General features: G+C 34.5%; 1 protein-coding gene across 8 annotated transcripts in view; it reads left to right on the forward strand.

The window, feature by feature from the left end:
• The first annotated feature begins 3,487 nt into the window (after positions 1-3,487).
• CEP170 (centrosomal protein 170kDa) overlaps positions 3,488-25,009 on the forward strand; it is a 77,858-nt gene continuing 56,336 nt past the window's right edge. For 5 of the 8 annotated variants that reach the window (XM_014950798.1, XM_014950800.1, XM_014950801.1 and 2 more), the window contains exons 1-6: positions 3,493-3,627; positions 9,371-9,460; positions 15,750-15,828; positions 16,443-16,501; positions 16,608-16,770; positions 17,675-17,809. In XM_014950798.1, the coding sequence (XP_014806284.1) occupies positions 3,523-3,627; positions 9,371-9,460; positions 15,750-15,828; positions 16,443-16,501; positions 16,608-16,770; positions 17,675-17,809 (631 nt within the window). In that variant the 5' untranslated portion in view covers positions 3,493-3,522. Of the gene's footprint in view, positions 3,628-9,370; positions 9,461-10,594; positions 10,685-15,749; positions 15,829-16,442; positions 16,502-16,607; positions 16,771-17,674; positions 17,810-25,009 lie in introns of those variants that run through there. The other 3 variants (XM_014950803.1, XM_014950806.1, XM_014950805.1) reach the window with 2 other exon arrangements.

Consider the following 25,009-nt stretch of genomic DNA (forward strand, 5'->3'; position numbering starts at 1 on the left):
CAGAATTATATTTACAGGGGTGATGGAGCCAATTTCCCTGTTGCTGCATCATCTGTTTCAAATGACTTCTTACCCATGTGTTCATTCTTACACACTGGTTACTGCCTTTTGAAATTCATAGTCCTTCACCATAAAATGTTTCTTCTGCAGACATTTTGCAGTTGCAGTGTCTCAGCAACTGACTTGCAGAGATGAAGTATTGCTTTGAATGATCAAGTCGTAATGATGAAATGCTTACTAGTTTATTTAAAGATTGCAACACAATATTGCCATATTAGGAAAGAGTAATGAAACAATGTTTCAGTAAAGGATTTTTCTAGGGAAGAAATCATCATATTCTTGGTAAATACATCATCCAGAAATTGTAGTCTGTATTGGAGTAAGACAGGTCCATTTGGGCCAGTATCCTGTTCCACATAAACAGAGGCTAGGTAAGGAAGAGAGTTTATTAACTAGAATGATACCAAGTGAAACCTCACTTGAGCACCCTCCCAGCCTCTCAAAATGCCCAGCTCATTAAGTTCCTGAGCTTTAAGTGGGACCATTGCATTTAATATGCATGATAATTCTTACTTCCATGAATGCTTGCTTTTTGAACTCAGTGTAACATTTTAATATCCATAAAATTTCATTGCAAGAATTATCATGACCTAAATTTACACTGTGTAAAGAGAACTTCTGATGGGTTTGCACCTGTCCTATAGTAATGTAATTGGTATCTCCCAGACAGTGAACAGCCTTTCATCCTTGTGTTGTTCAGAATACTACAGCCAGAGTATCTAGCACAGCAGTGTATTAAAAGTATTGTTAGCTTTTATGGAGTTTTCAGGGTACAATGTAATTGTCCATATACTGTCTATATAACTAATAAGTGTTCAGTTTCATATCAAATTTTTAGTGCACTTTTTTGTCCTGATATTAAGCAACTGTTGCTACTGTGTTCTGTTTTCAGTCAGTTTTGCTATGCAGAATTTCAGCATAGCTTTGATCAAAGACATTGGTTTATTCTAAAGAATACTTGAAAATAAAATATGTATCTAGGTTGATGATTCGTCGCATTTGAGACAGCACTGTTTGAAAAGAACAACATTATTAAGTTCGATAGAAATGGTGATGGGCTTTTAACTACAAATGTGCTGCCATGCTGTGTGGTAATGATTGCTCTGTGCATTACATTTTAAAAAATTATTTCAGATAGCTTAATTTAATCTGTTTGTTGTCAAGCTTTATCATTTGTAGGAGGTTTGGGTTTTTTTCCTAGCTCAGTAGTTGTTGACCTACTTGTCTGTTTTATAAATAAAAATAGTTTTTCTCCTTTACTGACAGTCTCTCTATGTAAACTAAAACATAGTATTTGAGTAAGAACTTTTTCAAATTGTTTACATGTTCTTGGAGGTTCTCATATGGATTTCTAATTAGAACAGGGAGGCCAAATAGTGTAAGTGTTTTTATGATAAGCAGATGGGAAATTTAAATGGCAGTAAAATATAAATGGAATGAGGAGCTTTGATACTGAACAGCATGCTTTCTGTCAAACATCCATTTAATTTACTTGTTAAAAGCTGGTACCCAGGCTGGCTGTTTTTGATGCTTTCTTTTCCTTTCTTAAAAGGAATGGGAAAATGTAATTTGATTGACCCAGTTTATCTTCTAGTTTTAAACTAGGTTAAATTAAAAATACAAATATCCATTTCCTTCAAAGGCACTGAATAAACTGTTTTAATTATTAAAACACTTATTGGGTAACAAGATGTCTTTAAATTGGATTTCATCAGATTATTGTAGATTACATTGTAGATGTAATTTGTAATCTTCATATTTTCTGTGAATAAAGTGTAATAGGGATGCTGTATGACTTCTTCCATTTAATTGGAGAACATTAAGTGGATACAAGTTTAATCTGAAGAATGTGTTGTGATACAGCTGTGGAAAGATAACCCTATTGTAGGTATCACTTTTTTGCAATACATATTTAATAAATCTTTAGTACATTAAATCCTTCTAACTTCTTCCATTTGAATTTTTTTTTTTTTTTTTAAATTGGTTTGGCAGCTCTGCTGGTTCATTTTAGCACCTGCCATGGTATGCTTTCTATTTACTGCTTTGTAAAGGTCTGGTTTGTCATTTTCAGATATAGTTTTGACTTAACTCAGTCCTTGTTATAAATTTTCATAGTTTGCGGTGTCTCTCCTTGGTTGTAGTTTGCCTAATGGGGCAGCACTGGCAGTCACCTTAACCAGTGCCTACATATTAGTCTTGGTTTTGATAACCTTGGCAGTCACCTTAACCAGTGCTTACATATTAGTCTTGGTTTTGAGAACCTTGGCAGTCATCTTAACCAGTGCTTACATATTAGTCTTGGTTTTGAGAACCTCACTGCATTCTTGTTGTTAGGCAGATTATGCTCAAGTCTGCTACAGGCTTATGTCTACTTACAGTACATTTGTTATATAATTTCACTAAATGACATCAAAATAAAAGAGAAGATAAATGCCAGCTATTTGGTACTGAGAGGAATGCAGACGTTGCTTTTTATTTTATTCAGCTTTCCACTTAGTGAATACAGAGTGGCAATGAATGAAATGGTTGCTTTCGCTTGCTTTTTTTTTTTAAAGAGAGTTTTGAAATGCTTCTTAAAGGCTTTTCAAAGTATCAACCATTGAATTACTTTGGAGAGTGCTTTTAATCATATTTTTGTCCAGGTCATATTATGTGAAGAACTTTTCAATAAAAGATTTTATCCAGTTCTCAGGTTTTTGTTTTCTTTTATATTTTATGACATTTTAAATGGCTATGGGGTTTTTTTTCTGTGTATGTAGTATGTAATTTTGTTTATTGGAAAATCAAGGTAAAGTTTTGTAGGAACACCGCTTTCAGTTTTTTTCCTTATTACTTTATTACTTATAAACAACTTTTAAATTGTTCATATTGCTCTGTTGTTTGCCATTTTAAATGTACACTGTTAAATTTCCAAAACACAAGTTTTATTTGAGAAAATCTAGTGTGAAATAGGAAGCAAAACTTGCGGATAGAGGGCTTGAGTTTAAAACCGAAGGAGGTAGTTCTTTTTCGCAGGAAAATATAGTGACACACATTCGAGTTACTTGCTGTATTTTGTGAATATTTGCCACGTTGTTTATTGGTTGTGATAGTGAAACATTAATGTAGCAATTATCTTGATATTAAGCGGTCAAATGTTAAAGGCTTTCTGACAACTTGACATATGACTTTGGGATTAACTAGCTGGTTGTTCATTTCAAAGAAGTTTAGCTCCGATTAAATTTGTCTAGTTGCCTGAAGCCTCAGACTATGTAAATCTACAGCCTGTCACTTCCCGTGATTGCTGGATTCAGTACATGCTTTTGAGAATGCCATATTTTCAAAGGCTTTATGTATTCTGCTCACTGTGTTTGCTGAGCAGGAACTGTAGCTAAAAATAACTAAAATGAATTTCTCTGTCTCTCCTTCTTTCTCGCTGCAGGATGACGTAGCTTTGCCAAGGATTTATCAGCTAAGCAGAAAATGAGCTTAACATCCTGGTTTTTGGTGAGCAGTGGAGGCACCCGCCATAGGCTGCCACGAGAAATGATTTTTGTTGGAAGAGATGACTGTGAGCTGATGTTACAGGTAATTGCGTCAGCCTTACATGTGCAACTGCTTAAATCGTCAACTTAATGCACCAGTTTTATATTCCTTCCAAAAATTAAATTCCACAGATGTTGGGGGAGCAATTGTTTTGATTAATTTTTTGTGTTCTTAGAAAAAGTTAGTTTAAATTTATTCCCATCAACCGTACAGTTACTGTCGAAGTTCAGAAGATCACATTTTTGTCATATAAATTACATACTGAATGCAAGAATAAAGATGAAATAAATTTTGCAGTATGACCAGTAAAGTAGACTCTGTGCTCCCATAAAATGTGATAATGCTAGGTGCACTGAATGCTTTTGAAAAGAGCTTTCTTTTTTTCTGCAGCTCATAATCTAATTTAGTCACATGATTTGATGTAACTCTATCCCCATGTCCTGATCTTGTTGTACAAAGGCAAATGAAGTTAGTAGAGAAGAATATGTCTCTAAGGAAGTTGAATGACTCAGTAATAGTTTAAGTGGAACTGTAAAAATACAAGTCTTAGTCAAAATAGCTTGATACTTCAGTAACTTCCTCAACGTCCAGAATCACGATGCAGAACTGTTAGAGATGTGTAACTGTACTGTTATGTTGCCATATTTCATGCACTTTGTCCTGTCAAAGCTGTAGTCTTGTGAGCTGCTTCTTTCTAGTATATGTATTTTTGAATGGTTAATGGTAGTATTTGGGGAGTTTCTTCTTGAATTCTTGTCTTTGGTTAAAGTAGAACTCTTAAGAGGACTGAACTTCAAAACTAATATTTGCAACACTTTGTACCATTCAATAAAATATTTTCTTTTGGATTTTTTGTAACCAAGAGCGTATGTGCAGCCATTAATGGCCAATTATAATCTCACTTACAAATGAAGTGCCTAGAATCCTTTTTAATGTTTATTACTCAGAATGTAGTATCTCTAGTAAATTGCGTTTGGCTTTCAACCTCAGAAGGCATCCAAAGGTTTTATTGGCGAGGAAAATACTTTGTGCTGTTAAAAAGTAGTTGAAAATACTCTAAATTTCTCTTCAAAGACATACAGTATGATGTCTTGGTGATTTATGAGGGAAGTATTAAAAAAAACCTGAACAAACCAACAAAGGAACACAAAAAACTCCAAAACAAAACAAAAGCCAAAGAACTCCACCCTCTTGTTCCTGCACAGAAGATCATAATCAAAAAAATTTATTTTTCCACTAGCTTCTTTTAATGGATTGTTGTCTCTGAAAAAAGGAGCCTTTTCTTCCTTCTCTCTCCCCTGTCATCACCTGTCTGTGGGTGATCAGTTCTTAGAGTGCAACTGAATACTCAAGCATTTATTATTTTGTGTTATAAAACTTCAGTAATCATCACCTTCAAAAGTAGCTGCCTCTTTGATTAATATTGTGAATTGATTCCAGTCATTGACAAATGTTATTTGTTGCATATTGTCTTCAGAGGTAGTAAAAAAAAAATCAAGGGGCCTAGTTATTTTCAAGAATATTCTCTTTAGCCTGGTGTTATATTAGGTCTACATGCCAGCATGACTGTAACACCACATACTGCTGAAGGGAGGGGAATCCACCAGAAGAGAAGCTAATAATGTGTTCTTGTTCTGTATGTATAGCTCTTTGTGTAGGCCCTTCCTTTCCACTCTTTACAAATCAGTTATTCTCTTACTGCAAAGCGTGTGGACAATGCATGATAAAGAAAGCAGAATGTAATGCTTTTATTCATAATCTCTTGACAGAAAACATGTTATAAAAGTCTTATTAAAAAGCATTTCAGTTCTGTTGCATGCTTGATAGAATTAGACCTCAGATCTGTACCTACCCACTGTTGTTCTAACAGAGGTTTTGTTCATGCCTGGGAATACCAATTTGCTTTAGCTGGGTTATTTTCTAAATATGCTCAAACATAGTGTGCAGTCTTTGTCTTTAGCTAGCTGCTCCAGTGCATCACCCTGCTTGCAGATAAATACCTTGTTGAATCTTGATGGGAGAATCATCCTCAAGGTGTAAAATTGTACATTATTCATAATATCAAAATTATTTCCAAAGAGGAATACTCTTATTTTCTGTATTCTGAACATTTTCTTAGTAGTGTGAATTGGATTGAACAGTCTTTGTCTGAAATAATGCTAGTTATAAATTTATTTTAATTGAAGATGGAGTTTTCCTCTTTATATTCATACAGCTCTTAGCAGAGTTATTCTATGATATTCATTATTTCTGCAGTCATGTGTAAATCTTTGTATTGGGTCTGGCTGGGATGGAATAAATTTTCTTTTTAGAAGTCCTTATGGTGCTGTGTTTTGGATTTGTGACCAAAACAGTGTTGATAACACACAAATATTATAACTGTTACTGAACAGTGTGCACACACAGTTTCAAGGCATTCTTTCTTCCTCACTTTGCTCCTCCTACACACACGTGACTATGTTGGGGGTGCACAAGAAGTTGAGAGGGAACACAACCAGAACAGCTGTCCCAAGCTGACCAAAGGATATTCTGTGCAATATAATGTCACGCTTAGCCATAAATCTGAGGGAAGGGACTTCGGGGAAGGTAACCACTGCTCAAAGACTGGCTGGGCACTGGTTTTCTTGTGGGAGGTGGTGAGTGACTGCCTTTGCATCACTTGTTTTATTTCTTCTTTCTTCTTCCTCTTTCCTTCGCTACTTAAAATATCTTTAACTTGATGCATGAGTTTTCTTGCTTTTGCTCTTCCTGTTCTCCTCCCCATCCCACTGGGACAGAGGGGACTGAGTGAGAAGCTGTGTGGTGCTTAGCCAGGGCACCACAGTCTTATAAAAAGTAATTTTGATAATACTTAAATTTGAGTAGAAGGCTACAGTAACAAATCAGCAGGAAAAATGGTGTTTAAAAGATTTGCACAATCTTTTTCACCAGTAAGGATTGTCTGCAATGAAAAAAACATGTCTGATTATATGCAAGAAATCTGAGCCTGAGGAGGACGTTAATGTTCTGCAGAATTTCAGGTGTTTTTCTAATAGTCACAGACTTGAGTAATCATTCTTTACCATTTCAGAAGACGTGACAGAATATCATGAAGCTTTAAGGATTTTCTATGTCATCTACATTTTACCTTTTTTTTGGTAGGAAGTAGCATCTAAAGATAATAAAACATTTGATTAATAATACAATTTGTATTTGAATAACATAGTTGAAAGAAGGTCAGAAATTTTTCCCGTAACCTAAGTAAAGATAGGGTAATTCTTGTGCTTGCATTGCAGCATCACTTGAGTGTGGAAAAGTGTAATCTCTGCTTGAAGGAAGAACTTTTTCACAGTGAGGGTGACAGAGCCCTGGAACAGGCTGCCCAGGGATGTTGTGGAGTCCCCTTCTTTGGAGATTTTCAAGACCCGCCTGGATGCAGTCCTGAGTAACCTGCTTTGACAAGCTCTGGGTGGTCCTGCTTTAGCAGAGGAGTTGGACTAGATGATCTCTATGGTCCCTTCCAACTCTAAAAATTCAGTGAAATTCAGTGAAATCATAGGCTCGGCAGAACACCCACATCAATAAATTGATTTTACTGAGATAAGTTATTAAAAGTTAGTAGAAAATGAGCTATACTAGTATATCTTCCATTAAGTATAGAAGTATATCTAGTATATCTACCGTTCAGAACACTTAAATGATGTTGTATAGTAGTTGTATAGTAGTTGTATAGTAGTTGTATAGTAGTTGTATAGTAGTGCAGCTTTTATTGGCATGAACCCTCTTGTTCTGTTGTCTATCTCTTCCTTAATTCTGCCTTCGTCTTTTATATCCTGGTCCCCCTTCTATACTCCTCAAGACTGCAGAGCAAATTAGCTCAAATGGTAAGTCTAAAAATAACATAGTATATGCAGAAGAGAATTGATTTCTCTTTATTGAGGAGAAAGTGAGGCAGTCAAAAGATGGCATGGAAAGGAAGAATAAGGAAGTAAATTGAAAAGAAGGAAGGAAAATAATATTACCAAGTCCCAAGAAATCAAGAAGGAACAAGATGATAAATGTGGGATTCTGAGAAGAGAAGGCATTTCCTTAGGAATCATGATAGTATGGTCTGATGCCTTGAATTGGCTAATGCAACGATAACCTGGGACTCCTAGAACTGCAGATGCCAGTAAAAAAATAAGCACAGAAATCTTGGTCAGAATTTTACCATTCTCAGTGCTATATAGTCCTGAACAATGAGTTGAGTAGCAAGGATAGAAGATGCAAACCTGAAACTGGAAAGAATACTGTTGGAAGAAATTTTCTGCTATGCAATCATGGTAGGACACTGCACTAGCAGAAATGCCAGAAAGCAGACTGAGTGCACAGCTGGGGAAGATGAGCTGTGGCATCCATCCAGCTGGGAACTCTTCTAGATGTCAAGGTGATGACCACATGTACGGGTGAAGGAAGTGTACATCTAGTCCCACCTCTTCCCTGCTTGAAATCAGCACCTCAGGCTACAAATGCTTGGCTGTGGGCAAGTGCTAAATGAGGGACTGAGCTGTTAAGGGAGGCGGAGTTCTCAGAGAAAATAGTAGCAAGAATTGTTCCTGATCTATGGGTTGACATTTGGATGTGAACTAAAAAGTTAATTAAATAAATGGCTAAGAGCTTAAGGAAGGACTGATCAAAGAAAAAGAGTCAGAACTTATGGGAGTAGTAATTCAGGAACCACTCAGCCATTTAGTGAAGAATACATAGCTAATTTGTTTAGGAAATTGAGATCAAGAAGAAACAATTTGAATACTTGTATACTGTGTTAGGTATCCAGAGCAACACAATGGAAGATTTACTGATGCATGACAGAAAATAGCATGGTTCAGAGAGAACAGCAATGCCATCCAATCATACTCACATTTTGAAAGGTGTATGTAGTTAAGGAGAGAGACAGAGAAATAAAGGTGAAATTGATGATGTTAGATTAAACATCAGTGATGTTCAGCCAGTTTGCAGCCCAGAAGGCCAACCATACCCTGGGCTGCATCAAAAGAAGGACACCGACCTGTTGGAGTGGGTCCAGAGGAGGGCCACAAAGAGGGCTGGAGCATTTTTTTCTATGAATGATGACAGGCTGAGAGAGCTGCGGTTGTTGAGCCTGGAGAAGGCTCTGGGGAGACCTTAGAGCAGCCTTTCAGTACCTGAAGGCGGCCTACAGAAGGGATGGGGAGGGACTTTTTACATGCCATGTAGTGATAGGATGTGGGGTAATGGCTTAAAATTGGAATTTAGATTTGATATCTGGAAGAAATTTTTCACTATAAGGATGGTGAGACAGTGGAACAGGTTGCCCAGAGAAATTGTGAATGCCGTATCCCTGGAAGTATCCAAGACGTGGATGGATGGGGCTTTGGGCAACCTGGTCCAGTGGAAGGTCACTGGCAATGGGCAGGGGGAATAGAAATAGATGATCTTTAAAGTCCCTTCCAACCCAAACCATTCTATGATACTGTGATGAACTGGAAAAATAATATTTTTGGATAAGATATGGCTGGATCTGATTTATAACCACATTGGGGAAATATTAAGAAAATAATTTTTCTGAGGTAATTTTAGGATTCTGCTGTGGTCACCCAGGGCCAGAGTTGGGTATGGTTAGAGAGTGAGTTTTTTCACATGGGACTAATTTTTTAATATCATTTGAAGAAATATGCTATGTAGAAAGAAAATAATCATGCTCTTCTTAAGTAATAGTGATAAATGCTATCTTGGTCTGTTTTTTAAATACCTTACCTTTTTTTCTTGTTATATATATGTATTTTAGTCACGAAGTGTGGACAAGCAGCATGCTGTACTTAACTATGATGCCTCTACAGATGAACACTTGGTGAAGGATTTGGGCAGCCTGAATGGGGTAAGTTACCATCAGAAAAGGATAGCTCCCCATAGTCTTTTGTATGATTGTTTGGGGTTATTTTCTGAGCAAGGAAAGTATGACTTAACAAGCGTATGCTAATTCCTTTTTTAATGCAAGTTTGAAAATGTATGCTAAGAAAAGTATACATCTGTTCTCCACAGAAATGGGACTAAAAGGAGGCCTAAAATAAACATTTGCGTTTGATGAAGCAAGTAAAATAAGAACTGGTAGAAGCTGATGAAGCCCTAAAAGAGGGACTTGGCTGCTACGGAGCTCGTGTTCTCAGTGGAAATAGTAGCTAGATCAAAGGAATTATTGTCTAGTTAGTAGTTCACCACACAGTGCGGAGTCATTGCATATATTGTTCTGTCACACACTTTGGTTTAAGTACAGTGTTACAAAATTATGCTTTTCCTCTTTTGACCTGAAAGCAGGTAGGTAGAGGTATATAAGAAAAGCACAGTTGGAAAGACATAGTAAGGGAAGCACTGAGAAGACAAAGACAAGGACTGAACTCCTAAGACTTAATGTTCCCTGTCTCAAAATTGGGAAGAAGGAGTTTCTTTGATGTGTCTAGGTAAACAGCTATAGAACAACTGACACCTCAAACTTGAGAATGAAGCAGATCAAGAGAAGCAAATATCTGAAAGCTCCTTATTGGAGGCAAAGAAAGGAGGCGAATGAAGGCTTTTTAACATTTATTTTTACTAAATTCAAGTTTTGTGACAAGGCAAGGAAAATCTGAAGGTATGACTATTGACTAAAGGAATAACAGGATTAGAAAAAAAAAATCAAGTGGCTCAGCAATCTATGATACTGTGATGAACTGGAAAAATAATATTTTTGGATAAGATATGGCTGGATCTGATTTATAACCACATTGGGGAAATATTAAGAAAATAATTTTTCTGAGATAATTTTAGGATTCTGCTGTGGTCACCCAGGGCCAGAGTTGGGTATGGTTAGAGAGTGAGTTTTTTCACATGGGACTAATTTTTTAATATCATTTGAAGAAATATGCTATGTAGAAAGAAAATAATCATGCTCTTCTTAAGTAATAGTGATAAATGCTATCTTGGTCTGTTTTTTAAATACCTTACCTTTTTTTCTTGTTATATATATGTATTTTAGTCACGAAGTGTGGACAAGCAGCATGCTGTACTTAACTATGATGCCTCTACAGATGAACACTTGGTGAAGGATTTGGGCAGCCTGAATGGGGTAAGTTACCATCAGAAAAGGATAGCTCCCCATAGTCTTTTGTATGATTGTTTGGGGTTATTTTCTGAGCAAGGAAAGTATGACTTAACAAGCGTATGCTAATTCCTTTTTTAATGCAAGTTTGAAAATGTATGCTAAGAAAAGTATACATCTGTTCTCCACAGAAATGGGACTAAAAGGAGGCCTAAAATAAACATTTGCGTTTGATGAAGCAAGTAAAATAAGAACTGGTAGAAGCTGATGAAGCCCTAAAAGAGGGACTTGGCTGCTACGGAGCTCGTGTTCTCAGTGGAAATAGTAGCTAGATCAAAGGAATTATTGTCTAGTTAGTAGTTCACCACACAGTGCGGAGTCATTGCATATATTGTTCTGTCACACACTTTGGTTTAAGTACAGTGTTACAAAATTATGCTTTTCCTCTTTTGACCTGAAAGCAGGTAGGTAGAGGTATATAAGAAAAGCACAGTTGGAAAGACATAGTAAGGGAAGCACTGAGAAGACAAAGACAAGGACTGAACTCCTAAGACTTAATGTTCCCTGTCTCAAAATTGGGAAGAAGGAGTTTCTTTGATGTGTCTAGGTAAACAGCTATAGAACAACTGACACCTCAAACTTGAGAATGAAGCAGATCAAGAGAAGCAAATATCTGAAAGCTCCTTATTGGAGGCAAAGAAAGGAGGCGAATGAAGGCTTTTTAACATTTATTTTTACTAAATTCAAGTTTTGTGACAAGGCAAGGAAAATCTGAAGGTATGACTATTGACTAAAGGAATAACAGGATTAGAAAAAAAAAATCAAGTGGCTCAGCAAAATATTACTGTGTGCTGAATTAATTTTTTGATAACTGCCTTGAAACAGTGCACTGACTTTCAAAATACAGAGGTGTATTAAATATTTAAGGAGTAAATTTCTCATACATCTACAACTATGCAAAGGAAATAATCCTTCACATTATACTGGTTTCATATGGAGTTCAGACTGACTTTTTGGAAGGCTGAGTTAGTTACCATAAAAACAGAAGAGCTAATAGAGACAGACTAACGGCTTTTATTTCAAAATGCACTTCAAGATCAAAGACAAAAACCTAAATCAATGCTAAAAGGCAGAAGCTTGAGATTTCTCCATCAGCTTCTATTTTTTTAAACATTTGACAAGGCTTATTCAAATTAATATTTACAAAGCTCTTGGTAGTGAATATCTATCACAGATGAACTCGCAGTTTTACTCAGTACATATTCATGACGCAGCCAAACATTTTAATTTATATAAAATAACAACCATATCCAGTGTTTATAAGAAGCTCATAAAGAATTATCTAAAGGGCTACAAAAATATGACAAAGTTAATAAGTTTTTAACAATCTAATCTAATAGTCAAAATAGTTACAAAAGGTGAAGCTTACCTAGAATACTGTATATGCAATCCCTAGAAAAGCCTTAAAACTTAAAATGACATAGGTAACTATTTTGCTCATAACTTTACATTTTCCCTATATTAGTCTGTAATAACTTGACTCTTACACATTAACCATACTTTTGATACTGCAAAGGATACTGCAAAACTAAAGGCTAATATAGAATAAGCTAAATAGGTTTAAATGCAATTTGGTTATTTCGTCCTTTTTTTCTTTTGTTACGTATGAAGTACAGTTTAACATTATTTTCTATATGAAAAAGGAGAAAAAAGAAACAGCATATGAAATAAAAGTCCATTTCTTAACCAGACATACTAGAGGCTGAAATGCCTTTTTTTTTTTAATACAATAGAATCAAGATTTTAATTTTTTTTCCTGTATTTCTGAAATGCAGAAGAGCAATAAATCCCTTTTTAGTCTTTTGAGTTTTTTCCTATTCTTAATGGACCCTCTTCTTAATGGAATTTACAACCCTTTAATCCCTCAAAAGCTACATCTTCATCCTGGATGTTGTACATCTAGATCTGAAAAAAAAAAAAAAAAAAACAGAAGTAAATTTTAATCAGATTTACATGATATAAAACTTTTATTTCCAAAATAAAACTTTTATTTCCATCATGACTTCTCTTGGTCATTCCTGCTTATCTTTTATTTCATACAAAAAGATCAAGGGAATTTATCTTTCCTGAAGAAAATGTGTACAGTTGCTAAGATATAATTTATTATTTCACCAGTATCAGCAGAATTCAACTGTATTGTCTCCTTGTCACCTCAAAAACATACCAGAAGAATTATCAATCATCTATTACCCAGGTGAATAGCATTCTTCTCAGTTATAATTACAGGATAGTGAATTCCTTTCACACTGATATTTTAGGGCTGGATTGCAAAATGCTTAGCAAACTTTTTAATGGCTTAAGGAGAGTTGACTCTCTCGCTATTTGAAGAATAAAGCTTTAGAAATCATGTGAATATATAAAAATGTGTGTAGGGTGATTTAAAGAGGCAAAAGGATTCCTTGTTTATATAGTAACTAGATTTTCAAGCTAACTCTGTCTTGCATTTCAAAGTCTGGAGGGATTTCAAAACTCCAGTGAAAAAGCAACTGAGGCTTCTTGTTGTAGGCCATCAGTTCAGTCACGAGATGTCTTCAGACTGCACACACTACCTTCAGAACTCTGTGGCTTGAGTGTAGTTTGTGCACATGAATTTCAGAACCCTGACCTGGGAGAAGAAATGCATACATGCATATATACATTCATGTCCTCAAGGCAGCCTAGATTATGGTGATTCACTAAAATTCCAGCTGCCTTGAGGATATTCTTCACACGCATTTTTGCTCTGAACTCTCACAATGTTTAATTGGTATAAATATGTATTGAACGCCACTCAAAGTTTCATGCTTACAAACCACTAAATAGTGGGACCTTTAATTCTAATTTCTCTAACCAAGATATTTTCTATAATGTAGGTAAGCAATTTTGTAAATAATGAACCCAACATTATTTTCATTTAGAAAAAGAGAATAAAACAGAAGATCCCTTTAAAATTTTGGGGAAGGAAATTGTTTCTGTCTTTCCAGACTTACCTTATAGTGATAGATTTAGATGAGCAACACAAGCATTCAAAGATTCAGATTCTTAGATGGCTTAATTATTCAAGATGGTGTGTATGTGTGTCCCTAGCTTCATAGTGCTTAAAAAATGACAGCATTCAGCTGCTGCATTCCTTAGAAATACATACATGTTGTTGTAGAATTCTTAATTTTGAAGTAAGATGATCCTGTGGGGTTGCGATATTTTGAGTCCTCCAAACTGGCACAAACCTGTAGTAAATGTCTTTCAGAAAAGCACCCTGGATATTTCATCTCCTATCTGCAGTATTAACGTGTAGTTGTTACAAAAAGTGAAAATGTGCAAGAAGCTGTAGATTCTTTAAGGTATGGGAGAATGTAAAACAAATAATGCATAAAATAATGCAACAATCTCATACAAGCTAAACCATGAATCTTTTGTTTGCCTTGAATTTGCCCTAAATTAAGGCTTCATTTTAGATTTTAACAGAAGACAAAGTAGCACCAAGAAACAAGAGACTGATCGCATACAGCTGATTATTCATATCTCTTTCAAGGAAGATGCTACATTCTTATAAGTTCAGATATTACCTTCTTTTCAGGTAAAAGGAGAGGGAAGATCTCAAGAAAGCCGGGGAGAACACAGGGGAGAGGAACTTAAGAGTGTAAACTGTAGCTTCTTAATGCAGACTTGAATCAAGCCTTGAGGAATAGTGTAAGGCAAGATGCTGTGCTGAAGTTTTTTTGTCAGGTCACGCTGTGCACAGACTTTTCATCCTTGTTTTTGGGTATCTGAAGTCACCACATGCAACCTTGAGTCTTGCTGATGTTAGGAAGCTGGGCAGTTTGCTTGAAGCTGACAGCCTACTTTCCTAAGACTGTAAATCATTCTTTGAAGATGCAGATCAGTTACAATGAAGGAATAAACTTTTTTTTTTTTTTTTGCACCAGTACTTACCAGTGCTTGTTTATCTCTTAGAATTTTATGTAGGTGACTTTCTAGAATGTTATTTAGGTCCTGAATAATGTAATTTCAAGCCCTATTTATGTTCATTTAAGCTTTTTCCCAAAGAGATGAAATTGTTTTCCAGTTCTTCTAAATTACATGTCAGAGGTCCATTTGACTTGAACATGTTATTATTCTTCCTTCTTGCTGCCTCTGTAATTAGTCATTCTATATACCTTGGGTGTTCTCTTGAAATTTATGCCAGCATGTTTTTGCAAATTTCTTGTTCTTTTTTGCTGTTAGGTTTAATCCAGACCTTGAAATCAGAGTGTTTGGTAATCTGTGCTGCCTCTGACTGCCAAATGATATGGCTGGTGAAACTGGGCAAACTTTCAGAAACATAAATTTTAATCCAAATCGCTGAAAGCTTGTCTGATTTCTCCAACTATGTTTCCAACAGGGATTTCAACGAGGAGAGGATTGTTTATTGTACAATAACTGAATTTTCAAAAGGTATTGTCAAGCCAACGGAATTTGCTCTGTTTTGCGGCTAGCTGGTGTAATAATGTTATTTATACTTACAAATGTTGTTAAACCTGCTCTTTCAGGAGTCACAATATATTGTGTTCTTTATCACTGCTATGTGGAGTTGCTGACGTGTAATAACTTCATTTCTCCTTTAAGTCATTTGACTGTTTAAAAACAACAAGCTACCTCAGGACTCTTATATCAAATGTTAAATGCTGTACAAATGTGATGATAAATAACTTCTGACAGCTAATTCAGATTGAAAAAAGCAAACTACGAGAAAAATAATGAGTGGAGGTTCTAATTTGATGGAACATTAATCAACAATTCAGTAAATACTGCTAACAGGATTAAACTTGTAAGGCACTTTTCAAGGCCAGTGTGATGTCAGCAGCTTGGTTAGCAATTTAACCTGGTTTAACCTTTCTTTTGAAATATTTTGTGAAGCAGATGGCAATTTGAGCTTATAGTTTAATTCCACAGTGAATCACCAGTAGAAAATTTGCAATGCTGAAAACTTGCTTATAAAACCAGTTAAATGATTTATCATTTTATTCTATTGGAATTTAACAGTATGTCTTTCTGTCCTTGTTTATTTCTGTAGACATTTGTGAATGATGTGAGGATTCCAGAACAGACATACATCACTCTGAAGCTGGAAGATAAATTGAGATTCGGATATGATATCCTTGTCATAAAAATGCTCAATGCCCTGACAAACTTTTCTTGCTAGAAGTATGATTGTGTTAAATGAAGAGTTCTCATACTATTTTAGAAGCAACTTTGAAATATTTATTTCACCTGGTATTACAAAAATGCCTACAGTAGAGAAAATTGCGGGTTTTAGAATACTGTATTTTGGTCAGAACTATTGATAAAGTACATTTCATTGTTTCTCACTGCAAGAAACCTCAACTTCCTGTTACTATTTAAAACCTAAGCTGCAACTTCTGTTTCACAAAGTAATGCTTCTTTTCTTTGAGCCAACTACACAAATATTTGTGTCATATGAGACTGTATACAAGTAGAGAAGATTACAAGCAAACTGCTAAATAAAAAAAAGAGAACTTATATTATTACAACAGTAAGGTATCTACTCAATGTTTTATTTACAAATAGTAAATAATTGTAGAGTTGCTTTGATGAACATGATTGTACGTGCTGGTCCTAGCAGTGACGTATTTGTAGAACAGGTGTCAACACTCCAATTAACAATAGGTTGAAGAACTGTTGCTTTTCTGTGAAATCCTCTTGTGAATTGAGAAACCTTTCCACTATTTTCCTTAGCATTTCTTACATACTAATCTATTTAGTGTCGTCAGGGGAGAGATGAGAGTCCCTGAAGAAGCACTAAAGGTAACAGTGTGCAGTTCCTAGATGTTTTTCTGTCATTTTGTATTGTTAACATCGGGGTTTTTTTTCATTCTTTGAGGTTTTTTTTTCTCTATTTAATGTCACATAGCATGAAAAATTCACAAGTCAACTCCAATTATCCCAAAAATCTTCAGAGGCAGAAGGGTCGAAGCAAAGCAGCTCCAAAAGCTCAGAGTCCAAGGTAGCAGACTCCACAGCTGAAGTGCACCACAAAACTACAGAAGCACTGAAATCTGAAGAGAAATCAATGGGTAAGATTCATTTTTGCTGCAGAAGCACACAAACTTGGAAAGGGTATTTATTTGCTTTGCTAGGATGCTTGTGAAGGTCTATAGATAAATGTAAAAACTCTACATATGTGAAATTTTAAACAAACTTTAAGTGTAATCAATAACTTCGAGAATTGAATTACTGCCTTTTTTACTGTAGTATCCACAGGTACAGAAATTCTATTCTTCCAAGAGATCAGGTCAAAACATCCAATCAATTTATGAAGGTAGAAATCTTAAGTATATCAGTGCATTTTTACTTATTTAATCTTTATGTTTAAATGAGTTTAATCATGTTTATGCTTCCTAGATAAGTAATAGCATTTTCAATTTTACTGTAATTTAAATATTACCTTTTAAAAAAAATAATTAAAAATGGTTGTACTCAGTAAAGTTTTACACAAGGTAACTTTCGGCACTCTGTAGTAACTGTCAGCAATTTGGAACCTTGGCAACATTGCAAAATTTGATCAGTTTTTCATGCAGTGAGTTCAGATTTCATTGAAAGGTCAATGTGGGTAAAAGTAGGGATCTTCTCACAGAAATAACAGTGGACAGCTTTTAGGAATGTACTGCTGTGCTGATGACTTCAGAGTGAAAGCAGAAAATAACGTTTACAGATATATCAGGGTAACAATAAGACATGTCGGGTGCCTTTGCATAAACATTTGTGCCAGGAGTTTTGATCAGGTCATTAGTAAGCTTTTATATTTAGAACCCAGATCAGTTATCCAGCCTCCAAGTTTGTTTTGTATTCAGACAAATACATGCAACCAGCTTCCAGTAGATATGATCCAAGCAAATGACTTTCTCTTCATGTTATTTTAACCTAAATACCACAACTGAACAGAAGAGTAATTTCCTCTGCTTTGGGCTGATTTTATAGATCTTTCTGCCATGCCTCGTGGGACACCTTTGTATGGACAGCCAGCCTGGTGGGGTGATGATGAAGCTGATGAAAAAAGTGGTTCTAAGCCAGATAGCAAGCATGAAGAAAAAATGCATGACACGGGGGCTTCAGGTAAGTCAGTTGTCTTATTTTTGTGGGGTTTTTGCTCTTTACTAAAGTGCATATATTCTTAACTAGTGAACTAAACAGATATTAATGTTTGGAAGTTTCACAGACAGTTTGCATAGATGAAAGCCTATTAAAATTACGTTAGTTGAAAAAATTTATTCTGTGAGAAACTGTGCATTTCCAGAGACCTATTTCATGTATAATGTATCTGTTTTCTAGTATATAATACAATTTGTTATCAATAAATATAACAAATAACATTACCTGAACCAGTGTGTCTTATTTATCAATTTAATCCCTATCTGTCATTTTATATGCTAGAAATTAGAAATTGCATAGGGATATTTTATCAGAATAATTCATGAAAATAAATAGTGCTATATTATTTTTGTATTTGACTTTTAGCTATATAAGGTGATCTATGCTAACAGTCTCTCCTGTAATTCAATAATGTTGCATTAGTGGGAATTGCCTTTTATAGTTTTTGCAATATGGATTCGCATAGTCTAAAGTTAAACTGATAATGTTTGTTTCCCCATAACGTAGATTTATTTTTTTTAGTTTAGCTTGTCTGTACACAGTATGTATTGCTGAAACTTAAATCTCAATATCTATAATTAGGCTCCTAATTCTGTCCATCAGGGATATAAATAAAGTGATCGCTATTCTAATAAAGATAATGACTTTAAAACTTACTCAAGTTAGGACAAAATCCAGCCATGTCTGTTTAGCTGTTCAGACATGCATTTAAGGCCCAGCAGTTTTAAGTTTGCGGATTTTTAAAGTACTTTAGGTGAGGTGGGAATTTCTTGTCTCCTGCAATAGTAATTGCCTTGCTTGTCAAGAATCCTATTTTGCAGTACTTGGAATAAACTCTAAAAACATGTAAAACTAACCTAACAGTTCAATGTAATAAAGTCAACATCTTTGGAGTTAACTTCTTGTAATAGCCTTTAATGACCTTTTTCATATTAGTCTAAAGCTGTCATAACTAAGACAGTAAAGTCAGTCTCCTAAGATTTGGAGTACTAGAAAGAAACTAGGTGAAAACATTTAAATTACTGACAAGTTTTGTGCAACTTAACTTTGTCTTATATAAAAGAACTGTGTCATAGTGCAATACAGTTCTAAAACATTTTCTTATTTGGTTGGTTTTTTTTGTTTAAAAACTTCTCTACGATACATGGCATGAGTAGAGTATGCTGTTGTGTGCTCCTGTGGAGGCTTTAAAAACAGGTTTAATATCCTACAGTAGCAATCTGTAATCTATAACTCTGCAGTTCAAATGTTGTCTAGAAATAGGTTCTTCAAAGACTTTTAGGCATTCATAAGGAATACAAATTTTCTTGCTAGCGACAGTAATAATGAGAGACAATGACTTATTTGGTGTTCCACTTCGATTTTTCTCAACAAAACGGAAAATCATGTATGTAGTCAGTTACAAAGAAAAAGAATTAAGTCCTTGCCTTCAAGTCATGCCATTGATAGAGTTGCTAGCCACATGACTCTCCTTGCTTTCCAGATTACAAAAGTATTAACTATTGGCTATGAAATCTGTGGCTGTATCTTGCTGTATGTGCCAAAACAGGGGTGATAATGTCTCTAGTATCTGTGTTTTTATTGCTTAGATGCCAGTGTCTGCAGCAAACTAATATAACAAAAGTGTAAATTCATCAAGCTTTTTATACTCACATGTATCTATCTACATTGTTTTAATTTAAAAAACATGCATGTTATTTGCCCTCATTATATATAGGAGTATTAAAAAGTAATATCCTGAAGTCTGTTTAGTAGTATGCTTATTCTTATTTTTCATAATTTTAAATTGATTTTCAGAAGCAATATTGCATCAAGTGGTTTACATACTCCTGTATTTGTTTTACCAAGAGATTTTTCAGAATGTGATCTGTCAGCGTTTCTGTCTTAGTTCCTGAGTTCAGAATAGAAGAAGGTTCGAACTTCCCCTCAAACTAAGCAAGGAGGTGCAGTCTGTTTCTTTAGTAGATGAAAACAAATTTGTTCTAGACGGCCCATCAATGATGGGGATATTTTTATATGCTTTGCCTTAGTGAAGTCATCATAAGGTAAATGATGAATAGAGAGGATGGACTAATATTTTCTACAGTGTTTAACTGATTTTGGTTTTGTTTTCCATATATATACAGTATATAGAAAAATAAAACTTGAGCATGGAGTCTTCCTGGCAAATACATTTCTTTTCTTTAAAATGTACAATGTGTTAGAAATCTCCTTTGTTTATGTTGTTGTTGTTTAATCATGAATTTCTCTCTGACAAATAGAATTAATCTAAGTAGAGTGTAGGAATAGGTTCTATTTCCTCAAACTGTAAGACTAATAAATCTGCAGGAATGGAATTCAGTTTAAATAAGCACATACTAAACAAAAGTTTATGTGAAATATTATGGGAATACACTGCTGGAAAAAAAACCCAAAACTTAACATTTTTGCAAAACAATTTAATGTGGGGGGATGTGGAACTAAAATCCCGTATGTAGACAAGTATTTTATTTATCTTGATCACTAAATCTCTGTAGGCATTAGTCGGATGTTTTACTAGTCTGCCTTTTGACTTTTGTAGATATTTTTTAGTAGTGTTGACAGAGAGCCTGAGAGGACAGAGCAGATAAGAGTTGACATCTGCCTCTATGGACACATTTTCTCATTCTCAGAACACTAACTATGTTGGTGTGGATGTGTACAAAAAAAGTCCTCAAAGTTTTCATAAAACTCTAAAATAGGCATAAGCTTTTTGGGCCCCTTTGTCCTACAATTGCATTCCGTGAAAACATTTAGTTAATTTTCAACAAGTTGGTATGTATTTTCTTCATGTGTTTAGGTTTTATAACATAGATAATATAGTAATTGGAAATCAATATAAAGGAACACTTTAATGAAAGGAAATTTGAAATATAACAAGACTGTCATGTTTGGATAACTTTCAAATAAAAATGAACTCCAATAAAAAATGTTCAAGATTGATGCAGTTATTTATTCTTTCATGGGCTAAATTGTATTAAGCCTTTAAAACACCAATTTGGAACATGATTCTTACTATAAACTGCATAAAACTAAGTACATTACAGGTGAATTCACATATGTAAGTACTTAAACTTTTTGTTCAGTAACTCAAATAAAGCCAATATCATTTAACAGATTAATCCTATGAAGAACCTACTTCATGCTTTAATGATATGGTACATGATTATTCACTGAATAGAAAAGAAGGCATGAATTGTAACAGATGGGGCAAGGTTTAATGAGGAGATAGAAATCGGAGAGTTGTTTCTGCTAAGCCAACTATAGACAATTGGTCTTTACAGTTTCAAGTTAATAAGATTATTTCAATGTTTCAATGTCTTTATGTCACAGTGAAAATTCACTAATGGAGATTATTTGCAAGCAGAGCAGAATAGCCTGGACAACTTTAAAAAGAAAAAAACTTTCTGCTTTTTTTAGACATGCATGCTGCTCTTAATGAACCGTAGATCTACTAGTCTCTATTAAAATGAGCAGTTGCATATATACCTATAGTGTCACTTTATCAATGCTGCAGCAGTTAAACTTGCATGCTATTGGCAAGTTTACTGAGTGTGTAATTATTATTGCCATGTGTTACACTCTCACTTCCTGGAAAAGCATAAACTGCATTCTCTGCTGATTTCAGTAGTATTAGAATTTTACATCATTAATGCCTTTACTAGAAATCTAAGAAAATATAGAAGTCAATTTTTAAACAGGTTTTAAGAATCTGAAGTGTTTTTTTTCCATTTGGCATGAAGCATTTTTTAATTCCAGCATTGCATAACAGTATATGAGATTAAATGCTCCTCATGTTTAAGAAACAGTGTCATTTTAAGGTAAAGCAGGCTGACTTTAAAAGTACTAGCATAATCCGTATGTGCAAAAGCTTGCACACGTTTCATCATTAGTATTAACATTAAAGTTCCTAGAAGTTTGTTCTAGAATTTTGCTGAGTTTTGGTCTAAAATACACAAAAGCTCTGCATATATAAGACTTGCTTTGTAAAGCTACACCAGCGAATGTGCACGGTATGTCACATGGAGCTTACAGAACATTAGAGCCATTACAGCAACATATTTAAGAAAGATTTTTTTTTTTTGGCACTTTTTTCACTGTAGCTCCTTTAAAGCATGTAGTTAAATGATTTATTATCACAGGTGGGGATTTCTATATAATACTATTTTATTTTTTTATTTATAAAAAGAAATTTTCATATTATTTCATAAGACAGGTTATGACATTAAAAGACAGAGATCCTCCTATTTAATACTAGGTGCATCATTACATGTGTTTTTGTAATATTATCTTTAAATAACAATTGAAAAATATGCTTCAGCCATAAAGCAAAAAAAGAACTTAAAAGGTAATTGGGAAATAAAAAGTAATAATATGGAGAGAAGGAGAAAGGAAAAAAAGAAATTATATTAAGCTTTTGAAAGTGCTAACTTCAGTTTCTTTTCATTAAACATAACATTGCACAGTACCTAATATAAAGCTAACACAATAAATATGTTGGGGTATTGTGGAAATAGGATATTTTTGCTGCTTCTTGTACTTTCTGCAAATAAATATTTTGCTCCAAGTTTACAGACATTTTTTTCAAGTGCTTTGTAAATTCCAGATCATTTTCTTATAGAAGTTTTATTTCTAAAATTGTATTTTTAAGGCAGAAAAAAAGAACGTCTAAAAAATCTGAAAGCTGCAAAATATTTTCTGAGTTGTCATCCTATCTTTGCAGATGATAATATAGTCATATACAAAGGTGACTTTTTGCATATCTGATAGATTGTGTTGAAAACACACTTTAAAACCCAAGAAGTCCTAAAAATGGTAATCAATTCTACTAATGATACAAGGTGAATGTTGTTTTTCTGATTATCATCTCTGAGATTATTCTAGTAGAGAATGTCCCTGAATCTCCATTTGGTTAAGGCTGTGATTTCCTAAATATTACATAGTTATCCTCTCAGCCTCTCCTAGACTCATTATTTCATACATAGTCTCACTACACCTGTGGCAGCTACAGTTATTGCTTCCTTATTTGCCTTGCAGGAACAATTGCCTTTTGTAGCTCTAGACCTTTGTAGAATGAGAGCACCTTCTTACAGATATCCTTGTCATTTTTCTTCCCCTCTCCTTTCACCCTTGCCAATAGAGAAATCTTCAGTTCCTGAAGAGATATCAGTTCACAACATGTCCACCCCCTTCTTTACCCAAAACACACTTTCAGTTCCAAACAATTGTCTTTTTTGCTTTACGGATATGCTGCTCGCTCTCAATAGAGCTGTGATGACTGCTATCTTCTGTATTTGTTTGAGGGTTTTCTCTTAAAGCTGCCTGTATTTGGTCTGATACATAATTTCCTTCATCTTGGCAGATGACTTTTTATAATAGGATTCCAAAGGTAAGGCTATTTTCTAGATGACTGTTTGTAATATTTAGAGAGCTGTAAGGACTTGCATTTAGAATTTCGGTGAAAAATTCCAAAGAGTGGTTCAGATCAGAATCTATATTTTTTGTTTCCTCATTGTTTTCAATTCCTTATTCTAACAAATTCTGATGTATTTAAGTCTTCTAAAAATGCAAGTACTTCAGACTGAAAATAGAATTTTTAAGTAATTAACTTGTACTTTTATTTTCATATTTTTCATTATATCATTTCTAAGAATTTTTCTAGTTTAGAAAAATTTACAATGTAGTTGTAGTTCAGTTTTTCACTTTTTTGATTAAACTCTGTCATAATTTAGATTCAAATGATATTCTAGCATCCGTTTAGTCAAAAATATTAGAATCAAATACTGTGTGTATCATAGATTAAACAGTTGCTTTCAAGTGTTAAATTTGGTGTAAGCAAGTTTCACAGGGAAAATTTTTTTATGAAGTTGGCCATCTACACTGACAAGCTGGTGTTACAGATCAACTCATCCTAAGCCTACCAGACATCTGGTGCAGTTTGGCTACAGTCTTATAATTTTCAAAAGATATTGATGAACCAGTTACTGCATGTGTCCTGAAAAATATTGTTTATTGTGTGGCCAGTAGATTACTCTTGCCTGGCCCAAAAATAGAAATATTTCTCAAAACATACTGTATTAGACAGTTATCTTTTAAAGGAGCGTTGTACACTATGTCTTGCTTAATTAGTTGTTACAGGAATTACATTAAACTGTAGGCTTGAAGCTCTGAACAGAACCAGAGGGAAAAAATAAAGTATATATGAATTGGCTTCCTGGTGGCTTACTCTGCTATTCAATGACAGCGTTGCTTACTGTAAAGATCCTGCCTCTAGATTTCATCCTGCTAGAGCTTGATCCATTCCAGCTTGTTATTAGCTGGATGAAGCAGAGAGCGATAGTAGTTTACCTAAAATCTAGTAGCTGCAAAGCATGATTATTGTTTATTTCTATGCATTTTATGTCTAAGTGTAGAAGCTTTTTTTAACTACCTTTGCATCAGTAAAATAGATTCATTCTATATTGTTTATCTGCTGGCATAATTTTTTTTTTAGGAAGGAGACTTAAAAGGCATTCTGTTTCCTGGGGAGGAGACTAGTGAGATGCTGTTGTAGCACCTGAAAACTGCCTCACAGAGATGAGGTCGCTGACAGTGCAGTGAAAAGCATTAGCCAGGGTATATTTGGAATGCAACAGCACAATATAAAAAAACTGTCTAAATTCTGAACATCTTTAGTGTTTGTATCAGCTACTTTTAGATAAAATAAAACAGCTGTGTTATCTCCATCAGAGTTACTTTATCCTGTTGGTATCCAAGCATGGCAATAATAATGTGTACTATTTTTGCTATCACTCCATAATACCATTCTTTTTCTAACTTTTCCAACTATTATACTGTCCCTTAATTAGTTCTATTTCTCTGTATCAAACTACCATCCTTTTTTTAATATTAAACCTTTTCCTAAACCTTCACAAGAAGCATGCATTTGTGAAAAACAGCATAGGCACATTATGCCGTCCTGCATCCTTTACCCCTTGAATTCCTGGCTCCAGTATAAATGTTTCTGGTGCTACCTTATGGCATAATAGTTTCATACACAAATGTTAACTATCTCAGCAGATATAGTGTGGCTATTTTTAGTGCCAGAAATCTCTTAATTGCATTCTTATTACTTTACTTAGCAATCTAAAATGATTTCTTAAACAT

Source organism: Calidris pugnax, unplaced genomic scaffold, assembly GCF_001431845.1.
Source record: "Calidris pugnax isolate Ruff unplaced genomic scaffold, ASM143184v1 scaffold24, whole genome shotgun sequence".
NCBI classification, from domain to species: domain Eukaryota; kingdom Metazoa; phylum Chordata; class Aves; order Charadriiformes; family Scolopacidae; genus Calidris; species Calidris pugnax.